This window comes from Miscanthus floridulus, chromosome 4 (genome assembly GCF_019320115.1).
Source record: "Miscanthus floridulus cultivar M001 chromosome 4, ASM1932011v1, whole genome shotgun sequence".
NCBI lineage: Eukaryota > Viridiplantae > Streptophyta > Magnoliopsida > Poales > Poaceae > Miscanthus > Miscanthus floridulus.
The window spans coordinates 46,721,833-46,744,055 of NC_089583.1; the positions used below are offsets into that span (position 1 = coordinate 46,721,833).

The 22,223-nt window shown below is 42.6% G+C and overlaps 3 protein-coding genes, 3 non-coding genes and 1 pseudogene across 6 annotated transcripts; 6 read left to right on the plus strand and 1 right to left on the minus strand.

The window, feature by feature from the left end:
- Nucleotides 1–502: 502 nt before the first annotated feature.
- LOC136548480 (uncharacterized) lies at nt 503–2,542 on the plus strand (annotated as a pseudogene).
- An 840-nt stretch (nt 2,543–3,382) lies between these two features.
- Nucleotides 3,383–6,939, plus strand: LOC136551468 (uncharacterized). The gene is made up of 3 exons (XM_066543018.1): nt 3,383–3,564; nt 6,254–6,481; nt 6,561–6,939. Exons 1-3 carry the CDS (start codon nt 3,394–3,396, stop codon nt 6,804–6,806), a joined length of 645 nt encoding a protein of 214 aa, XP_066399115.1. The 5' UTR covers nt 3,383–3,393; the 3' UTR covers nt 6,807–6,939.
- A 985-nt stretch (nt 6,940–7,924) lies between these two features.
- On the minus strand, nt 7,925–10,126 carry LOC136551469 (DNA polymerase II subunit B4-like). The gene is made up of 3 exons (XM_066543019.1): nt 9,721–10,126; nt 9,063–9,181; nt 7,925–8,420 (listed from the first exon to the last, which is right to left on the minus strand). Exons 1-3 carry the CDS (start codon nt 9,987–9,989, stop codon nt 8,284–8,286), a joined length of 525 nt encoding a protein of 174 aa, XP_066399116.1. The 5' UTR covers nt 9,990–10,126; the 3' UTR covers nt 7,925–8,283.
- A 5,162-nt stretch (nt 10,127–15,288) lies between these two features.
- Nucleotides 15,289–17,798, plus strand: LOC136551470 (ubiquitin-ribosomal protein eL40z fusion protein-like). The gene is made up of 4 exons (XM_066543020.1): nt 15,289–15,481; nt 15,585–15,774; nt 17,119–17,185; nt 17,566–17,798. The coding sequence occupies exons 1-4, from the start codon at nt 15,379–15,381 to the stop codon at nt 17,593–17,595; spliced, it is 390 nt and encodes a 129-aa protein (XP_066399117.1). The 5' UTR covers nt 15,289–15,378; the 3' UTR covers nt 17,596–17,798.
- Nucleotides 16,155–16,243, plus strand: LOC136553118 (small nucleolar RNA Z266). The gene has a single exon (XR_010783025.1). It is a non-coding gene; the product is annotated as a small nucleolar RNA Z266 (small nucleolar RNA).
- LOC136553119 (small nucleolar RNA Z266) lies at nt 16,344–16,431 on the plus strand. Its single transcript, XR_010783026.1, has one exon. It is a non-coding gene; the product is annotated as a small nucleolar RNA Z266 (small nucleolar RNA).
- On the plus strand, nt 16,804–16,892 carry LOC136553116 (small nucleolar RNA Z266). Its single transcript, XR_010783024.1, has one exon. It is a non-coding gene; the product is annotated as a small nucleolar RNA Z266 (small nucleolar RNA).
- Nucleotides 17,799–22,223: the final 4,425 nt, after the last annotated feature.

The window sequence follows — 22,223 nt, forward strand, 5'->3', positions numbered from 1 at the left end:
TGGGGATGAGCCAACCGGAGTAGATGAAGAGTGGAGATACTTAAAACCAGTTGATGCTGCAGTTAATGATGCACAGCCAACAGAAAATATTGAAGTGGAGTTGCAGAAAAGAAAGAGGGCAAGGCCTGTTCTGGACTTTGATTCTAAATGTGTTCATGATGATGAGGCTACTATGCTAGATGATTATGCTGCACCTTTCACAACATATGACAAAGAGAATCCGATCATTAATGAAGGAGATAGTTCATCATGACCTTGAGGACATATGCCATAAAAAATGAGTTTGGTACTAGGGTTGAACATAGTGACAAAGAGAGGTACATGGCAAGGTGTGCTGATGCAAACTGCGATTGGAGAATTTTTGCAAAGAGACTTCATGGTGGTGACACATTCATGGTTATTATTCTTTCTTTATAGCTTATAATCAAATATTCGTTGTACAATGATACATTTTTTGCAAGCTGTAGCTTATAATCAAATATTCGTTGTACAATGATACTTTTTTTTACAAGCTGTAGCTTATAATCAAATTTATTTGCAGGTGGTCAAACTCTCAAAATTGGATGATCACACTTGTCCTAGTTCAGAAACGGTGAAAGGCCATCAAGCTTCTACAGCCTGGATATCTCAAAGAGCAAAACAAATTATTAAAGAAGATCCCACTCTTAGCGCAAAGAAGTTACAGAGAAGATTGGAAAAGAATTACAATATTGAGTTGTCATATTTTAAAGTGTGGTCTGGGAAAAAATCAGCAATGGATGATATTCATGGCACTTGGGAGGAGAGTTTCATAATGTTATGGAGATTGAAAGCAGCTCTAGAAGAAACATGCCCGGGTAGCATTGTTGAGATTGATTGCAAGAAGATCAAAGGCAAAATATATTTCTCAAGGATGTTTGTGTGCATTAGAGCATGTGTTGATGGTTTTTTGTCAGGGTGTCGGCCATATCTTGGTGTCGATTCTACTCACTTGACTGGAAAATATAATGGACAATTGGCTGCAGCAACTGCAATTGATGGACACAACTGGATGTATCCAGTTGCGTATGGGATTTTTGATAAGGAAACAAATGCCAACTGGGCATGGTTCATGGCAAACCTAAAGAAAGCAATTGGTACTCCACCTGGGTTGACAATCCATACTGATGCGTGCAAAGGATTAGCATATGGTGTCAACAAAGCCTTCAAAGGTGATGCAGAGCACCGTGAGTGCTTTAGGCACCTAATGGCTAATTTTAGGAAGAAATTCAGAGGTGAGGTGTTGAAATACATGTGGCCTCTTGCATGGGCATGTACAGCTCGAAGGCATGATGCATTGTTGGAGAAAATTGGAACTGAATGTCCTAAAGCAATTATCTTTTTAGACAACCATCACAAGCTGATATGGAGTAGATCTAAATTCTCCAAAGAATGCAAAGTTGATTATGGCCCCGTTCGCTGGTCTGAAACTTGGCTGAAACTGGCTGAAAAACACTGTTCCGGCTGAATTGTTGTGAGAGAAAAACACTGTTCTGGCTGAAAAAAGAAGCCGAACAAGCCATTTTTAAGACAAGCGAACGGGGCCTATGTTAACAATAACATATCTGAATGTTTCAATAATTGGATTAAGGATTATAAAAGACCTTCCAGTTGTTGATCTGATGGATAAGATCAGAGAGAAGATCATGGAAAAAATCTACACAAGGCAAGAGATAGCCGGCAGACTTCAAGGGCACATCCTCCCTAGTGTGATACATGAGCTGAACATGAAGAGTCGAGGGCTACAATATGATATCAACAAAAGTGGTCCAATGTCAGCTGAAATTTTAGGAACAACGAAGGAAGGAAAAACTTGGAAGTATGCAGTTGACCTTTCGAAAAGAGAATGTGGCTGTGGGCAATGGGAGGTGTCTGGAAAACCATGCACTCATGCTATATACTTATTTGGGAAAGTGAGGCAACTAAACATTGAGGACTTTGTACATGATTACTATTCTGTGGAGAGATTCAAGATGGCTTACCAATTTCAAATCGCTCCTATAAATGACAAGTCTCAATGGCCAAAGGTTAATCTTGGTTTTGAAATGATTCCTCCACCACTACAAAGGGCTGCTGGTAGACCAAGGAAACAAAGAGTAAAGGCTAGAGGAGAGCCAGGAAAAAGAGGACCATACCAATGCAAAAGGTGTTTTCAATTTGGACATATAGAGAAGGGTTATAATGCTACTCAAGCTGAATTAGAACAAGAACTTCCACCACCTCGTCCAAAAAAGGGAAAAAACAAAGGTAATATAATATTTTGTTTCTTTTACGTGCTCAAAAAGTAGTTTTACCAATCCAAATTTTCAAATGTAGGATAAACAACTATGAATCTGTTGGAGCCTCCACAACTGATGCTAGGACATCTAAAGTAGCTGTTGAACCCTCTCCAATGCCTCATTCAAGCCCGGGTGTAGCAACTAGAAGGATGTCATCCATTTCTCCGACTAGCCCAGGTGTAACAACTAGAAGGATGGCTGCAATCTCACCTGGTGGAATCAATCGGAGGCTCATCATTGAGTAGATGAATTAGCTATATTAGTACTGTAGTGTGTGAACTGTGGTTTTGTGTGTGTAATTTCTGGACAAATCTTGCTGAAACTTTTAGAGAAACCATGCTGAAATTTCTGTAATAAATTTCTGGAGAAACCATGCTGTAGTGTGTGAATTGTGGTCTTATATGTGTGTAATTTCTGAACAAACCTTGCTAGAACTTCTAAAGAAATCATGCTGAAATTTCTACCTTGACGAGTGTTATATCCTGTGGGTTTAGGCAAGGCAACAACATATATGCTGCAGTCAGGTCTGGAGGGCTACTCAGTGTTTGCTTTTTTTTACGTGTTTGCTGAAATGAATCAGGTGTGAAAGGTTGCTCAAATGAACCTTTCAGTAGGAGTTAACGTTGAGTTAACAGATGTGCTAGAAGTCTACGACGTAGAAAGCTTTCAATGGTATTTTTCTATAGTTGAATCTTTTAATGGTATTTTTCTAAAGATTGGATCTTTTAATGGTACTCAGCTAATTTTCCCAAGAAGGTGCCCTTACAGCTTGGCCCCACCGGGCAGTGAAAAAGAGCCATCTTTTTATGGTACACAACTAAGAACCCGTTTGGAGGAGCTCCGGGAGGCTCCGGCTCCGGTACTGTTCACACACTGTAGCATGGCGCCGGCGAAGCTCGAAATCGTGGCTTCGCCGGCTCCTCCTCTTTTCGGCTTCTTTTCAGTTCATTTTGCGGCTCGATTTCTGAAACGGCTCCTGCTACAGTGTCGCTACAGTACCGGGGTGAGGAGCCGGAGCCGCCAGGAGCAGCGCCAAACGCGTCCTAAAACTCTCGGACACAAACCCACGCCACTCTAGCTACGGAGCGAGGCAGCAATGTCGCCTGCGCGGCCTCCTCCGACCTCCCCTTGCCTCCGCGATGGAGTCTTCCCCTCCTTTGATGCCGGTCGATTCCCCAGTATCCCTGGACGCCTTAGTCTCCGCTCCTTCGCCCGCGCCGGCCGCGTCCTCTGCCTCTTCTCCGGCGGTGATAGCCGCAAGAAACAGGTGCGCGCAACGTTGATTGATTTGCCCCGCGAATTCGGGGTTCGTTGGTAGTTTGGTTTATCTGGGATGATTTTTCGTGGATTCCCGTCTTCATATGTGACGATGAGGCCCAAGTTCTAGCGTCGCGGGGTTGGGATTGAACACATTAAGCTGTACATAATGCCATAATGGGATCGATTAAGGGCGTAGCCTGTAGAGAGCTCCCGCTCTATGCGGGGTCTGGGGAAGGGTGTTAGTGGCAAGCCTTACCCTCGCATGTGCAATGCGAGGAGACCGCGACTCGAATCCAGGACCTTTCGGTCACAGGCGGTAAGACTCTACCGCTTGCACCAAGCTTGCCCTTCCCATAATGGGATCGATTAAATTTGTTTAAACTATTCGATATTCAAACGAACACCACCACAGGGCGGGGAGGGGGCGGGGGCGGGTCAGGAGGAAATTTCTATAAGAAACCCCTTATATAATGCCGAATGTTGTAATGTAAGCAGATAGTGACCGAATCAAGTTTGATATATTGCATTATTTAGGCCCCGTTTGGATCCTCCGGATTTTGAGAATCTGGCACAAAATCCTAGATTCTCATCCAAACAGTCTAGATATATAGTGATTTTAACTCTCCGATTTTTAGAATCTTGAAATCCAATAAAACTGTTGGGATTCTTTTTATCCGGATTCTCAAAGTCCCTTAGGATCCAAATGGCACCTTAATCTGCTACTAGTGTCATTTCCTCCCTCTTTACCCATTGCAACGAATATTTAGACAACCCCGTTGTTGCAAAATTTTACATTTTCTTGGAATCAGGTCTTCTGGCATGCGATGCTGATTTTCTTTATATGAAAAAACTGGCACTGTTATATGCAAGACTGTATTGAACTAGATACCACTCTTGATTTCTGAGAGAATCCAAAAATACGCAAAATATTGGCTAAATTGAACACAAGCTTCCTTTTTTTTTTAGGAAGTCAGGAGGGGAGGCCCCTACCTAATTTGTATTAATATGAAAAATAACTGTACATATGCAATGCCAAGGTGGCAAAGAAAAGAGAAGGAGAACAGCAGAAAAATACAACAACAACAACAAAGCCTTCAAGTCCCAAATAAGTTGGGGAGAAAAATAGAGGAGAGAAAAAAGAAGTCAAAGAGAGAGGAAAAGAAAATAAAAACAAAAGTAAAGATAAAAGAAGGAACACGGTACAATCTAAAACCAGCTTGATCATCTCAGTCTGAAGTTGTTTCTGAACTTCCAGCTGTTTGTTCCCAATTCTGTGTCCATGCTTCGATAGCTATTCTCCTTGCTTCTTTCTTGGTTCTATGTTTCCAGAGTTCTAATGTTTGTACAGAGTTATTTTTTATTGCTGAACATGAGGTTGTAACATTATCAAAGACTTTCATATTTCTTGCCAACCAAATATTCCAGGCCACTGCTATTATTGCCGTTGCAAGTTCAGAGCCTGGTTGATGTGTGTGATTTTGCTCTAGAGTCAATAAAGATGTAGCCATGTTTGTCCCTTGATTTAGTGTCAGACCTACTGCTGTCCATACCTGACTTGCATGGGGGAATGTGAAGAGCATATGTTCAACATTTTTCTTCTGCATTGCAGCCAGAAGGACAGAACACAAGCTTCCTCACAGAACGAAGCTATGAAAGTGCTGGGAATTCCTATTACTTTGCTTCTTATGGGGATATTGATAATGCTGAATGATGTAATACATCCACATAATAATAGAATCAATTTTGATCAGAAAGCTTTTTTTAGCAAGGAAAGGGGGGGGGGGGGGGGGGGTACGATGAGTCCCCACCTGATTATATTACCACAGATTCCAGACGTATCTGGTGGGTGGAGGGCCAGGGCCCGAGGTTCGACTTGGAGCCAATTACAAATTTGGGAGAAGGGAGAGGAAAAGATTACAACCAAACAATTGAGCTCCAAAAACTAGAGAGAAGGGGAGAGTTTCTAGGGATACGACATTGCCAGAGCTTCGCAGTGGACTTGCACACCATCACGAGTCGATCCACGCTGGGGGCGAGGCTTCGGAACACCACATCATGACAGTGTTTCCACAATTCCCAGCAGAAGAGAAGGATCAGTGACGATGCCGCTTTCTTCGGGGTTCCTTCGGGGGTTTAGCACACCATAGGTTCTCCACTGTCCAGATATCCTCAGCTCTCCACCCGATTCAGCCCAGAATTGACTAGCGAAGTCGCTGGCCGAGATGATGTGGTCGGCATCTTCATCGTGCATTTTGCATATGTCACAGGCGGACGAAGCGGGAAAAAATTTAGGAGGGGCTAAACAACGGCAATTAGCAAGAAAAGAGGTTCAGTAAATCTCAGCCCCTCCTACCTGTATATCTACAGCTGAAATTTTAGACGGCGGTTTTACTGGGCTTCGCTTGCTCGCGAGCGGTAGGAGGGCCCCACCGTTGGCTCCGTGCCTGGTCACAGGTTGCATCACTGGCCACTCCTTTCTTGTTAATTGATGTGGAGAGAAAACTTTTTCTACTTGTTAATTTCCCCTTTGTTCACTGATCTTCGAAATTTGGATAACCCCGCTGTAGCAAAACTGTAAAGTGCAAGGATTTAGTAGTCCCTTTTCATCTTGTAGTAGTTTATTTTGTAAATAAAAAAGGCACTAGTACTTATTAGACCAAGTAGTCTACAGGATTAAATTACTATTTTCCCTACAGGATGAAGCTAGAAAAGCACTGGAAAATGCCCTGGGGAAGAAGAAGGCTGAGTTTGGCAAATGGGGTGTGGAAATTGAAAGGAGGAGGCAAAGGGGCCAGCCTGGAGGTCCTGCTTCTGGTGGTGGAGGATGGTCAGGAGGAGGCAGGTGGTTTAGGCGGCTTACGGGTGGAGGTTTCTGGGATGCAGCAAAACAAACTGTTTTTACAATCCTTGGCATTATCGGAGCGGTAAAACAAAATAACCTTGTTACATTGTTTGAGCTCTCAGCCTAATGTCTGCTAAGTATATGCTCAATTTGTGTTGCAGTTTTTCCTGATTGCAAACTTCAATGTACTGGTGGCTGCTGTTATCAATTCGTTGCTGCTTGTGCTGCGGCAGATATGGTGCATACTCTCCTTCATAGCTCTCTGTGTTAAACAGGGCGCATTGGTTGAAAAGTCTGGACCAAAGTCAAGTACCCTTGGCAGTAGCAATGTGGCTGGAGTGCCTGTGAAAGAAAGAGCTGGAATGTCTGCGAAAGAAAGAGTAGTTAGGAAATGGGGAATGGACTGAAGTAGAGCACAGTTATATCTTGTGAGCTACTCTGACAACAATTTCTATGAAAATATGACCTTTTAATTTTATTTTATTTTTGAAACGGAACCGGCAGGAGAGCTGCCTATTGTATTAAAATATGACCTTTTAAATGAAGGTAACTGAACATTTTGAAAGAACTTTTAGGGTGAATCTAATAAGATCTATCTTACATTGTCAATATATGTTACACTCTTTTAAATGCGTCGCCTAGTCGTCTAGGCGGACCAGCTCGCCTTGGGGGTGTCTAGTTATGCCATGCCACGTAGGTGTCACCTACCCGGTTCGCCTTGGGTCATCTAGTCGCCTTTGAAACCATGAGGCAAGTTTTTATATGTTGATGATGGTCAGAGTTGGAAAAGTTTGACCGAAAGGATTCCTAAAACATGCATTTGAATCAGACGGAGTATAGTCTTGTCCAGAATTTTACTGACATTGTACTGATGATGTTTGCCAAATTGTTTGGGATGAAGACTGCAGCAGCTCAATTGTTCAGAGTTCTGATTAGTGTTTGTGAATTGTAACTTGGTCATTTCACAGTTGTAGCCTATGATCGATTCAATCTCTGAACATGAGGGGTTTTTTTTGTTTTTGTTTTTTTTTTTTTGTATCAGCGTTGCCCACTCAATTTGAAGTACGAAGTGTGCTTATTCGTGTTTTCAATTATTTACGTGTAACTTTTCTGATTCGTTCTGTAAGCTCTACGCACTGTAATCCTGGCTCTTTCAAAGCCAAATATTTACCCTTTATTTTCTGAGTTTTGGGTCATCCATCATCGTCACCAAGGTTCAAGCTAGTAGTTTCTGAATTTGAATTGTAGGCAGCTTTTTGTGGATGGTTTTGAATAGTTACAATAATGTTTTGCCTATACAAAAATCTAATGTCATTGCAAGAAGAATGACGAGCATATGTTTGTTCTGCCAAACCGACAACTTCTAAATATTGTTCAATTAGCGTCAGGCCTTCCATATTACTGAGACCTTCCTTGATGAAGGTTATACAATCATGTTGAACGCTTCATGGCTAATGTGTCAAATTCATATTGAACCCAAAATATGGAATATGCTTGTCCGGATAGACACATGGGATTGCAGAAATGTATGAAAGTCAAACTTTATAAGTACATAGAGCACTACACCAATAAGCACACAACACATTCAATTTCAACATCTAGAAAGACGTGAGCTATTCGAGGTTGAATAAAACCAGCAATTTGCCAACCGACATGGTGTTGAGATCACTTATAAAATCACCATTTCATCAGGTACAGAATTTTAATTGCACCATCAGCAAGCTGAAAACTGATAGGGCACTAGAATTATACAGCACCATATCAAGTCTAGAAAATGTTTTGCACTACAGAGGCAATATGGAGCACAGAGCAAATAGCCACATACTACTACCACTCCAGCAGAAAAGCTAACTGTCATTCTTTCTCTTTTTTATTGCGATTAAGCTACTCGTCAGTCTCCTTGGCATCATCAGCTGGATCATTTTCCTTCTGCGGAAGTGTCTCTTCATTTAATTTCCTTCTCTTTTCCTTTTGTTTTTTGTTTGCTTCTGACCTTTTGTCTGCATTTTTGTTTCTGAACTCTGAAACAGAAAGAATGAGGTCAAAGGATGAAATCAGATCAGATGGGCTATAGATAAAATAGACTTCACTACAAAAACCTCCAAAGAATTGTATACAAACTCATATGGGTTGGCATTCTCATTTGTAGAACAACCATGCAAACCATGGTTACAAAAACTAGGAAATTATTGGGATGGAATCTCCTAGAACTTGTGAGTATTGTTAAGAACCTTGACTCAACCTAATGGACTATGGCATTAAAGCTTAAGCAAGTATAGCAATGAGTAATGGCATGTGGTGTTTCAGCTAGGGATTCTGAAAAACAGCTTCGCAGATTGTGAAAAGCTCTGGATCATAGGGTTGTTTGATTGTGTGCGCGCCACTTGACGGGGTCTGTAACGAGTGGCATTGCAGGTAATTTCAAGTCACAATCCGTGAAAAGCAGGAGAAGACCGGCTTCTTGGATTGTTACAATCCAACGACCTAGGTTGTTGAAACTGGAGTCAAATGCTGCCTGTTTGTTTAAGCTTCATATTGTAAAAGGCACAATCCACAATCCAAAGCTCAAACTCATGCTGTTTTGCCCTGCATTACCTTAACATATCGATAACACCATGGAGCATCTAACAAGGTGCTAACAGGATGAAGGCAGCAAGACTAACCTTGCAGTGAAGTCCTAAGAGGCTCTACGAACTCTGAAAACTCCATCTCATCAAGCGCCTTGAGGACATCATCAGCGCTAATGGTCTGCCTCTTTGATTCCTTGCACATATCATTGGCACTGCAGACAAAATCATCACCGCATTATTATCCCGGATGCCTTAATAAGGAAGAGCTGATTATACTGAACTTGGAAGCCCGTTTTCCAACTGGAAAAATCGAGAGCCTCCAGGTTAGGACACGCAAGAACCCTTTCTTCAAAAAGTTAGATTTCACACATTCCCCTTTCCATACCCCATTCTACTTAAAAATGAGCTGAGATTGCTATCGGACAAAAACGCACTCCTATTTACTCTACTACAGTAAAATACATCACATATATTACTTAGAGCCTTGATTGATGGCAGCATTCTACAATTTTGCACAAAATACCCGGGATTCGATTGGATAAAATATGCTGTACGTCACTACTACTGTTCAACAAAATGGTAGTATCAGTCTATCAGATTACTGGCCTTCTCTTAGGAGTTCCAAACTTCCCAATGCAAGCAGAGAAACAGAGGATAATAAGAATCAGAGTAAAACCGGGGGCAATCTGGATCTGAATCAGAGAGTGGTGGGACTGAGGAGCGAGAGAATGGGATTTGGGATGTTACGGACGTGGCGGAGAGATAGTGGATGAAGATGCGGGCGCTCTCCGCGAACGCGGCCATTGCGTCCTTGTTGACGATGACCTCGGCTCCTTCCCCGCCGGCGACGTGGGAGAGCTTGTCCTTGACCAGGCGGCGAACAATGGCCCTGGGCAGCTCGTCCACCTCCGCCTCAGTCAACGCGGCCGCAGGTGCCGCCGGTGCCGGAGCGGGCTCCTCTTGTGGGGCGTCCGCCGGCTGCGGCTCCCCCTCCTTGGCCTTGGTGGCCTTCCGTGGCATCCTTCCTCCTCTCCTGCGCGCGACGGCTGTAGTGGTGAGGACTGAGGAGGCAGTGTGAAGCAGGATTGCAGGAACCGCAAACCCTAGCAAAATCCGTAGCCCTTCCCGCCCTCTTTTCTCCCCTTCCCGCCCACCGTGCCGGGGCCGTGCCGCAGCCCGCACCTTTCAGGCTGAGGGGAAGGGTGGACGCTAGGCTGAATCCTGTCCGTCCATTTGTTGGATCCAAAGGTCTAGGCAATGCGCAGGTCGCAAGTGGCAGCGTCGCGGCGATGCCGCAATGCGCCCCCAAGGGATAAACATTTTTAAAAAAATATAGAATCTGAATTATGTATAAAAAATCTGTTGAGATTCATTCTAAGATAAAAAATCAAAGGATATTTGGATTCATTCTAAGATAAAAATTCTGTTGAGATTCATTCTAAGACAATGCGCAGACCCCAATTCTAACAGAGTCAAAGGATACTTGGATTCATTCTGCAGTGATTAAGACAGAAACATTTGATTAAGATAAAAAAAATCAAATGGATAAACATTTTTTTTACCTTATTCTCATTTTCCAAGAGCCAAAGTGGGCCTAAGACTTAAGAGACATTGCACCTTCTATTCTTAAACCCAAATTTCGGACTGGGTTCCAACTTTTAGGAATTCTTGTACTAAAAGAAATCTGTTATTTAGGTATAACAAAGTTTAATCCAGATATGCTCAAAAAAATTGTACTACTATAAATCATGCTAACAAAAAAAAATGTTTAGGTAGGAAAGAACTTTATATAGTGTAGAACCAAGTTTGTGCAATGAATAAAATCATGAAAACTCAGTTTGCCTTGAGACAAAGTTTATACACTTGGAACAAGCGCTTCATACACCGGGTACAAAATGATGCAAGCCCGCAAACAGAATTTTTATGGGGGCGAAAGAATACAACGAGCTGCATTTCTGTCTTGTATGGCCACCAATGGTTTTCTAGTGCCTGTTTAGTTCCTAAAATTTTGCAAATTTTTTCAAGATTTCTCGTCACATCGAATCTTTGGACGTATACATGAAGCATTAAATATAAATAAAAAATAAAACTAATTACACGGTTTAGACGAAATTCACGAGATGAATTTTTTAAGCATAATTAGACTATGATTGGACACTAATTGTCAAATAACAACGAAAGTGCTACAATACCATTTCCCAAAAAAATTCGCCAACTAAACAAGGTCCTAGTAACTGAGCTTGAGCTTCTTTTTAGGATCAAGATTGGCTCTGCTTATGCTTGTGTATGAGGAGCGATCCAAGATGAGAACACAAAGAAGACACTCAAAATAGTACTTCGTAGGAAAACAAAGACCGGACAAAAGACGAACAACATGACACAAAACAATATCTAAATGATAAGATAGTACATAAAAAATCAATTCATTAGTCTTCTTCCTTCGATCGTCCACTTCCTGCTATAGCTTAATAATTGTATTGAAAATACAACAAAGAAAAGAGATACCTACAAACAACCTTGCCAGACTTCGAAGATCGCAAAAATCACTCACCACTGATGAAAGCTCTAGTTTAGTTTTGATGAATTGATGAAACCCTAAGTGCTAACCTAGTTTATCAAGTGATCATGAGATAGGTAGCACACTTCAAGTAGAGAAGCTAATGAAGATCATAGCATGACAATGGTGATGGCATGGCGTTGATCAAGGGCTTAAATTTGAAAAGAAGAAAGAGAAAAACAAAAAGCTCAAGACAAAGGTATAATATGTAGGATCTATTTTGTTTTGGTGATCAAGACACTTAGAGAGTGTGATCACATTTAGGTTTGATAGCCGTACTATTAAGAGGGGTGAAACTCGTTTCGGAATGCGGTTATCAAAGTGCCACTAGATGCTCTAACTCATTGCATATGCATTTAGAATCTAGTGGAGTGCTAACACCCTTGAAAATATTTGTGAAAATACGCTAACACATGTGCACAAGGTGATACACTTGGTGGTTGGCACATTTGATCAAGGGTGGTAAAGTTTGGGTGCAAGGGTAAGAAACTCCACCGGTGGAGTGTCCGCCCGTAGAGTGCGGACAGTTCGACGGTGCCACCGGCGCCCTAGACAGAAAAGACGGAGGTCACTGTGAGTGACCGGACGCTGGACTCGGTTAGACCAGAGCGTCCGGTCAGTAGCAGCAGAGGACATGCGTTTTGGTCTCATGACCGGACGCTTAGTCGCTCAGCGACCGGACGCTGGCAGGGTGCGTCCGGTCGGTGCTGACGTACGCTGACATAGGGCGTACAGAGGAGACATTGTGTGACCGGACACTGGCTGTGTCCGGTCAGGCATGACCCCGGACGTGTCCGGTCAGGAAAAATCGCGTTTGGAACCTTACTGGAAACAACCGGACGCTAAGGTCCAGCGTTCGGTCACTTTCTAACTGACGCGTCCGGTCAACTTGTCGACCGTTGATATCAAACGTTCACTGTTGAACACAGGAGACACGTGGCCGCCATCGGGCGACCGGACGCTGAGGAGCAGCATCCGGTCAGTAGGACCGGAGCGTCCGGTCACCCCGATCTGTACCTAGTGAAGGGGTACAATGACTCTATTTCATGGGGGCTTCTATTTAATCCCCATGGCCAGTTCAAGCTCACTCTCTTGGCCATTTGCATTGACATAGCAACCTTATGAGCTTAGCCAAAGCCCTCCCACTCATCTCCATCATTGATTCATCATCATAGTGAGATTGGGAGTGATCTAAGTGCATTGCTTGAGTGATTGCATCTAGAGACACTTGGTGTTTGTGTTTCGCTGCGGATTTCGCTTGTTACTCTTGATGGTTACCGCCACCTAGATGGCTTGGAGCAGCGAGGATCGTCGAGCGGAGGTGGTGATTGTCTCCGGCTCCGATCGTGGTGATTGTGAGGGATTCTTGACCTTTCCCCGGCGGAGCACCAAAAGGTACTCTAGTGAATTGCTCATGGCTTGTGTGATCCTCATCTTGTGTTGGTTGTGTGGCACCCTATTAAGGGTTTGGCGTGTTTAGCCAATTAGCGCGTGAACCTCCAAGTGAGTGAATCGCCACAACGAGAAGTAGCTTGCCGGCAAGCAAGTGAACCTCGGTAAAAATCATTGTGTTCATCTTTTGATTCCGAGGTGATTGATCTTCATTGTTATTCATCCTTGAGATTGATTGGTTCACTACTCTACACGGTGGTATAACTATCTTGATCACTCTCTTTACATTATCGCAAACTAGTTGACAAGCTCTTTAGTGTAACTAGTTATGAGAGCTTGCTTGCTTGCTTGGCGTGGCTCTTTAGTTAGTCTTTGAGAGCACACTAACATAGAGTAGTGTCATACCTCTTGTGTGAATCGACACTATCTAAACTAGAATAGTGGTAGGTGGCTTGCATTTTGAGTAGGCTAGCGCAACACTTGCTTCGCCTCATAATTATCTAACCTTTTGTTAAGTGTTGTTGTAGAAATTTTTATTAGGCTATTCACCCTCCCTCTAGTCATTAGGACCTTTCAACTGACAATAAGATTTAGTACCTACTAAAAGAACATCGGCTGGAAGAACCCTCCAGGGAATCCGGGTTTACAATCCTTCACCCATTAGAACAGAGATTTGAAGATGTCAGACCTTGTTGTAAAATAGACCAAAAGAAGAGGTCAAAATCGTCGCATAAAAAACTAACAAAATGCTTCACTGGTAAACACACCAACTGCCAGGATTTAAAGACAACAACCAACTTCCTGGTAGGAGTGGGCATTTGGTTTTCAGTTTGGTTTCTCGATTTTGAAGAAATTCAGTTCCTAGAAAATGTGAATGAGTAGGTTCTAAAAAGTTAGAGGAACCGAGCATTTCGACTAACCGATTTTTTCAACAGAGGTTAAGATAAAAAAAAATACTTACACATTCTAAAGCAAATTTAGACAACACTACCTCTATTTTGGATAGTAATAATTGATAAGGGAGCAATAACAATATAGTAGCACAAATATATAGCAATTTAAATATGAGACATCACACATAAACCAAACATAGTCTTACAAAATACAATAAATTGAAGTACTATTCATGTATTTCAGTTTTTCAGTAAATTAATTCATTAATCATGAACCGAATATTCTTTTGATTATTTTGGTTCCTTGCTACCTTGAACTAAATATTCTTTCGGTTTTAGTTAATTATGCCACCCTACTTACTAGCCCTTCGTCAACGCTAGATTGAATATCGTCAAGGTAGGAAGAGGCTGAAGAGACACTATTTCAATGCATCATGTTCGCCACCACATCGTCGATGACAAGAGACACCAAAACCCTAAGTGAACAAGGATCAATAAAACCTAAATCTAGTAAGGGGGTTGGGCCCTTGCTCCTCTGGCCATGGGCGTTTTTTTGAGCCCACCATGGGCGGGTGTTAGTTGGGAGAAATGAGGGGGGGGGGGACCGAGGATGGTATTGGAGATGTTTTGTTACACGGAGTTGGACTTGTTTGCCTGTTTAAAACAAATAAAACTAATGAATAAAAACACTTGTATATACTAAAAACAAATGAAACTAGTGAATCGAATTTGTTGAACCTAGACATGCTTGCCTAAAAATATAGAGGAGAGGGACCAAGGCGGTGGCGATGGTTTTTTACATGGAGTTAGACTTGCACTTTAGAAACAAATGATTTTTTTAAACTAAAAACAAATGAAATTATTAGTGACTAAAAAATCAATTATAATGGGGGTGTTGTGAGAATTGAACTCACAACCTCTCGCACCCAAAATGAGCACAAAATTAACAACTTGTATGTTTATTATAATTCAATTTAGAATTTTAGTCGTTAACATGGGTTTCTCAGACCAAACACCCAATTCACAATTAGTGAAATATAATGTAAATTCTAATAATTCAATATAGAATTTTAAGTGCTAATATGCGGTGCCCACTAATTTGGGAGGAGTGCCTGTTAGGTCAAAAGATTTACTTGACTACTTTTATTGTAAAAAATTAAAATAATGGGGTGTTGTGAGAATCGAACTGATGACCTCTTACTCCCTAAGCAAAGAATCCTACCACCGGACGAAACACCCAATTCAGAATTAACAAATGAAAATTTAATTTAATAGGTGATTTTAGTTGATAGCAAATTTTTGAGCGAAATTTGCTAACAAGGGGCGCCCAATAATTTCGGGTCGAACAGAAAAGCCCCGGCCCAATGGAAACCCTAGAGCCTTCATGCCGTGGGTCGAGCAGAAAAGGCCCGGCCCAATGAAAACCCTAGCCTTCCTGCCGTGCTATAAAAGCAGGTGGCCGCCGCCCTGCCTTCCTCACCCTGCCCCTCTGTGCACGAAGCCGACGAGCAGCCGCCGCGCTAAAGCCTCGTCCGGGGAGCTTCGGAGGAGGGCGGGTTAGGTCAAGATGCAGATCTTCGTGAAGACCCTGACGGGGAAGACCATCACCCTTGAGGTCGAGAGCAGCGACACCATCGACAATGTTAAGGCCAAGATCCAGGACAAGGAAGGTAGAGTGTCGTACGCATCCATTTATGAGTTTGGTTCTTTGAGAGCCGCCCCGCTTCACCTGTGGCTCTCTGGCTGATTTCTCTGCCGTGACGACGTGTGCAGGCATCCCGCCGGACCAGCAGCGTCTAATCTTCGCCGGGAAGCAGCTCGAAGACGGCCGCACCCTGGCCGACTACAACATCCAGAAGGAGTCTACCCTCCACCTCGTCCTCCGCCTCCGCGGTGGCATCATTGAACCTTCTCTCCAGGCCCTCGCCCGCAAGTACAACCAGGACAAGATGATCTGCCGCAAGTGAGGACCTTTCACCCCCGCGTCCCAATAATCATTTTGTATTTTTGGTGGATGTATTGATGTTGGCAACTTGTGATTACGTTCCTAGTTTGCTGTAGATATCTACACGGAGCATTTCTGTTTCTACGAGTTCCGTTCTAGTTGTGGTAGGATCTGCCGATCCTCGTGCTGCCACGTTAGTGGAACTGTGGGTTCTTAACTCGCTGACCTCTATGTGTGGCATTGGGTTCCCCATGGCTCCAGAGATTGACACCCACCCATACTTTGTCATCTGCCTAGTCCACTCCAGCAGTTGATTTTCACGGGTGGGACAATTTCCATTCCTTTGCGTCCATTTGTGACATTCCACTATCTTTGTTTCATTTGCATTCAGCGCAGTGGGCTGGCAGGGGTGATGAACCAATTAGATGTGCGAAGTTACCTTATGAGCTTAACTTTTGAGGCATACATTCAGTCTGACCTGCCAGTCCACTGATTAGTGCTCTTCTGCATTCTGCGACACTTGTGTATAAGTGCCCCATTGTTGAATATCGGTGCACTGCTGCTTTTGTGTTTTCATAGAATAGTTCATTGGCAAGGAATGATGAATCAATTAGATGTGTGAAGTTTCCTTATGAACTTAACTCTTGAGGCATACATTCTGTCTGACCTGCCATACCATTGTTTAATATTCTGCTACATACTGTGGCAGCTGTTTTCATTTATGCTGGCCCTCCTCATGTGCCCAATCTTGCATTGGCTTTTGCTCTTGACTGTTACCATTGCCATGCCAATGTTTAATATTCTGCTACATTCTGTTGGGGTTGTTTTAGTTTCATTGTCGCATTTGCATCTTCATTTTGTTCATGCCACACCTATCTTTCTTTTGTCAGCGGCATGCATATCTTTGCTTCATTTTATTCATGCCACACCTATTGTTCTTTACTCTTTGTATTAGCATATCTGTTGAATGTTACTAGAGCTCGTTGTGTTTGGGTAGTTTAACTTGTTCTATTGGGACTTGCGCTGTCCTAGGCTCCTAACACAGTTGGTTGGCTGGAATGATGAATCAATTAGATGTGTGAAGTTGCCTTATGAGCTTAACTTTTGAGGCATATATTTTGTCTGACCTGCCAATCATTCAGACTGTAAATCACAGCAAGTTTCTTGGTTCTTGTTTTGTGTGAGTTAGGTTGACTGTCTTGCACTTAATTTGCTTTGTTTGTGAACGTTGCCACAAAGGATAGTGTGTTTGATTTCCCCCCTGGATAGTCCTGTAAATAGTATTGCGTTTGCATTTGAAATTCTTATATTCACTATGAACCTAGGGTAATCTAATTGCTTTATGTCAAATATTTGATACAGGTGCTATGCGCGCCTGCACCCCAGGGCTGTTAACTGCCGCAAGAAGAAGTGTGGCCACAGCAACCAGGTGAGCAATGCTGTTCTAGTGCTAAATTCTTGTTTGTTGTGCCTTACAGTAACAATGTCAAATTTTTTAGATTTGTATAAGCAAGTTAATGCCAGTCAGCTTTGGACACGTGCGTTAGTGATGAACTTGGCATAAATCTTCAGAATTCATTGCATGAACCAAATCATGTCATTTGCTACTATATGACATTCCTTCAGAGTTTTCTAGGAAATATCATTGTTTGGAGCATTATTCACTTTATACTTTGTATGTTTGTCTAGTTACTGTCTTATCTGAGATACTAATTAAGATGTACACAGCTGAAAATCACAATCGAGGGCTTATTTATTTATTTGGTTCGTGTGGCTGCCTAATGTTTCTTTTGTTTCTCCCATTTTCAGCTGAGGGCAAAGAAGAAGATCAAGAACTGAAACTTGCAAATCGGTTCCGTGCGTCGTTTGGGTCAACAAGATGGCTAGAAGTTTCAAAGCTTTTTTCGCTGCATAATGCTGCTGCTTCTTTTCAAAGTCAGAACTTTGGTGTTCCTGTTCAGGGTCTTCAGCATGTATGTGCTGGCATAAATCGTGACAGAATTCTGGGTTAATATTATTACTATATCTATATGGTAGCATAACTCTTGGTTTTCCGTTGTTCGTTGCTGTTGTGTTATGCTGCTGCCTTCCGTAGACGGAAACGGTTGTAGTCTTTCTCCACCTCCTGTTGGCCCTAGTTTGCCCGCTAGATGACCCCATCAAACTCAGGGATGAAAAACGGATGCTGTTGTATTGTTTTTCACCGGTGGGCCCTGTTCGTTACCTAAGTGGATTGTAGGGATTAAATTAAATCACCTACCATTCACCAAGGGGATTGGAGAGATCGAGAGGGATCAAAATCATCTGCAAGTCGATCGTTCCTATGGCTATATTAAGCAGAAAACGGTGTTTCACCGAAATTTGACATTATGGTGTTGCTAATGCTGAAATGCTGTGATAGAAAAATATTTTTCGTTCGCAACAGACCAGTTGCAAGGAGCTGCCTGATGGTGCCATGGTCGTGGTTGCCTGCAAATCACACGAACACACCAGCAGCAAACTGACGGACACGGAAGCAACACGTCGTGTGAAACCGAGAGTTGCATCGGCCGTAGAGATGGAAACGGAGCGTCGTGTGTATAACTTTGTGATACGTCTGTTAGGTTTGAGGAATGAACTCATTTTAGATGGGGTGATGTATCATTGAGTTTATTTCTCAAAATTTAGTATAATAAACTTATTACTAGACTACTTATTAGTTTGTGATGAATGAGGTAATGGCGGACCAACTCATTTTATTCCATAGAAAAAAAGAGATGACGCCGAACTACCTCATTCCACAAAACAAACACCCCGTAGAGATTCATTGAATCTCGAAGAAATTTAAAACCGATCCTTAATATTTTCTTGAATGTCCTGTGAGAAAATAGAAACACATATACATGTACTACTTTTGTATTGATATTGCATTACTAAATTTTCCCGATGAGAAAATTAGTTTAGAAAATCAGTTAAAAACTCATGTAAGCTTAGAGTGCAATATATGATTTATGGACGGGCATAACATAGGGAGAAACTCCCCGTGAACCTTACAAATACCTAAAATGACGATTACTAATTTCATGAACATATTTTTGGAACATGGTTGTTGGTAACTGTTTAGTGAATAAATTACCAGAATTGTCATTATACTTGATTTGAAATTGTTAATTTTCCCATTTTATTATAACTCATGAGGATAGAATAACTTCATAGCAATATAGTTAGTGATATTGCATTGCTCTTAATGTATCATGTTTCTACATGCTAGATTACCTTCATATATGATGGCAGGTGACTTGATAAAACCAATACCACATGACTGTTGTATGTGTGGTTAATCATTATATGTAGCCACACCATGGGTAGATGCTGTATATAGACATGGGTGTACGGATGTACGCCCTAATATGAAGGTGCACCACTGGACAAAGTTGTAGATATTGTCCACCCACACTATTTTGATTAATTGTTTGGTGTCTATCAACATGAGGTTGATTTGCAATTACTGTTTTAGAAGGCTACTGTAACACCTCGGGTGTTATGAGTTGCTTAGAACCTAGATTAAGGCCTAAAAGCAATTAACAAAAAAAAGAGTTTCTCAGATTTTAAATTTAGAACACTTGAACTTATGTTTAAAAGTAACGTTTTTGGCGAGATATATTGAACAAACTAGTTAAGTAGTTCTTAGATGTTTTATTTCTACGAGTTAGTATGACCTATGGACTAGTGTATGAAATGCCTAGGGGTTGAAATTAATTAGGTTTAGGCATATTAAAAATTTCAGCAAAAGCGCTAGTAGATGTTAGTTCAAACTAAAACCTTTAATTTTCTAAGTATGGAAAGGTAGTAGACAATGCTATTTTGGTAATTAAATTCTAGCTAAAATACCTAAACACTAGCTTCAGGTAATTGTACAGTTGATTGCATAAGGTGAGTACTTGAGTATGGTATAGATTGTAGTCACGATGGGAGTCACGCTGTGCTCATAACAATTGCCCAAATTCCTTAGAACGCGTGGTGAATCACATTTCAGTGCTGAAAGGTCCTTGTTTGGTTTTGGTAGTTGAGTGACAATCTTAGGTGGACTAATGTGTTTAAGTGAGATACACATGTGATTAATCCACAGGTACATGTGTGTGTGCAACATATGCCATGATGGTGATGATGGCTCAAAGATGTTGCAAAGCTCACACATGTGATGATGAAGGAGCTTATTGCATATGAGACATGACATGGAGTCATGTGATCAAGGTGGAGAAGATCAAGACATGACTTGGTTTGATGGACCGATTGCAAGCGTGAAGGGCAAGTCGGAGGCTTTGGAGTGATGGACCACGTGGCGGTAAAGCTTGAGTAAGACTTGGCGCCGATGGATGAAAGCAATGGTGAAAAGCAAGTGAAGTCAAGATCGATGAACCAATATGATCACGTGATGATATGAAGTGGATCATATCATTGTTGATCGTGTTGGTGCATGTGTTGCATCAACATTGGAGGAGATGGAATAGAATGCGTAAGAAAAAGGTATAACCTAGGGCATTTCATTTCACCGGTCATAGGTGTGTAGAGAAGTTGATGACCGAGTTTAGGATAGATGGTCATACTATCAAGAGGGGCAAACTTGTTTGCATATCGGTCATCTAGTGCCACTCGAGTGATCTAACTTTGCATCGTCGCTAGGATCGAGTGGCGTGGAAAGTTGAGTGGCTAATCCTTTGGAAAATGTTTGTGAAAAGCTAACACATATACACATGGTGGTGTACACTTGGTGGTGTTGGCACTTTTGCAAAGGAGAAGGAGTTGGAGTTGAAACGGATCAACTTGGTGAAGAAACGAAGGCGAAAGGAGGTCACTGTGAGTGACCGAACGCGTAGGGCCTACGTTCGGTCGCGTGTGACGTATGGTGATGTAGGCGACGCTGGAGTTGGCGCGCAGGCACAAAGATGATTGGACGCTGGTCTGTGTTTGATCATGTAGCACCAGACGCGTCCGGTCGCAAAACAGAGGCTCGGGGAGCTCTCTAGAAACGACCGAACTCAGACGTAGCATCGTTTGGTCATCCTCGCGGTGCGTCCGGTCACAACTTAACCGTTGAGATCAGGCGCTCAATATTTGAAGCTAGGGATGACATGGCAACCATTTGTTGACCAGATGCTGGCAGGGTGCGTTCGGTCGATCTGACCGACGCATCCGGGTGCCCTGAGCAGTGCCGAGTGAAGGGGTACAATGACTCTATTTTCGTGGGGGCTATAAATAGAAGTGTTGGTTGGCCTTTGGCCAGTAGCTTAGTAGAGCTGAGCACACTAGAGCCTTGGTGGCTTATGTGGTAGTGCTTGGGAGCCCTCTAACTCATGTAAGCTTGATAGTGTTCATCTGATCGAGTGAGTGAGCGATTCTAGTGCGATTGCATTGAGTGGCACTAGGTGGTTGTCTTGCAAGCCGATGGTGCTTGTTACTCTTGGAGGTTGCCACCTCCTAGACGGCTTGGTGGTGGTCTCCGTCGAAGCCCATAAGAAGCTTGTGTGGTGCTCCGGAGAAGAGCTTTGTGAGGGGTATTGTGCTCGTCCCGCGGGAGCCGCGAAGAGCAACTCTGGTAGAGCGAGACGCGAAGGGCGACAAGTGGTTTGACTGGGTCAAATGCTAGATCTTGTGGTAAACACTCCATGTGGGAGAGTGTGACTTGTGAGTCACCACTAGCAAGAGGACCGGCAGCAACCTTGGAGCTTGTCTCAACGGGGACGTAGCGTGTTGGCAAGCACGTGAACCTCGGAAGAAAATCACCGTGTCAACATTGTTCTTCCTGTTGGTTTGCAATCCCCTTACACAAGCTTGCAATTACTTGCATATACATTATGCTTGTGTAGTTGCTCTTGCAATTAGTTAGCTTGTGTAGCTCACTAGTTACCTTCTTACTTGTGTAGCATAGAAGTAGCTCCCTTGCATGGCTAAATTGGTTTGTGTAACCTTGTTAGTCACATTGCTTAGTTTGTGTAGCTAAGTATTTGCGCTCTCTAATTTGGCATTGGTTGCCTTGTTATTGAGCATTGCTAGTGAGCTTAGAAGCTTTGTACTTTTGCTTACTAGAATTGTATAGGAGCTCCCCGGTGTGCAAAATACTAGTGGTATATGTTTGTGTGACCTTGCTCATAGAATTGGATAGGTGAGCTCTAGCTAGCCCGGCACCTTTATTGCCTAATTAGGATTTTTATAAGGTGCTTGTGAACTTTGATAGAGGGGTGTAGTCTTGGCTAGACCGATTGTTTTAATTCCGCATTTGTTTCGGTTAGCCGGCGTGATTAATTTTAGAAAGGACTATTCACCCCCTCTAGTCCGCCATCTCGACCCTACAAGTGGTATCGGAGCTAGGTCTCTCATTTGTGGTCTTCACCGACCCGAGAGGATGGTGTCTAGTGGGCTAGATGTTTGTGGGACACACATTTTTGATGGCACAAACTTTGCACATTGGAAAAAACACATGCTTGATC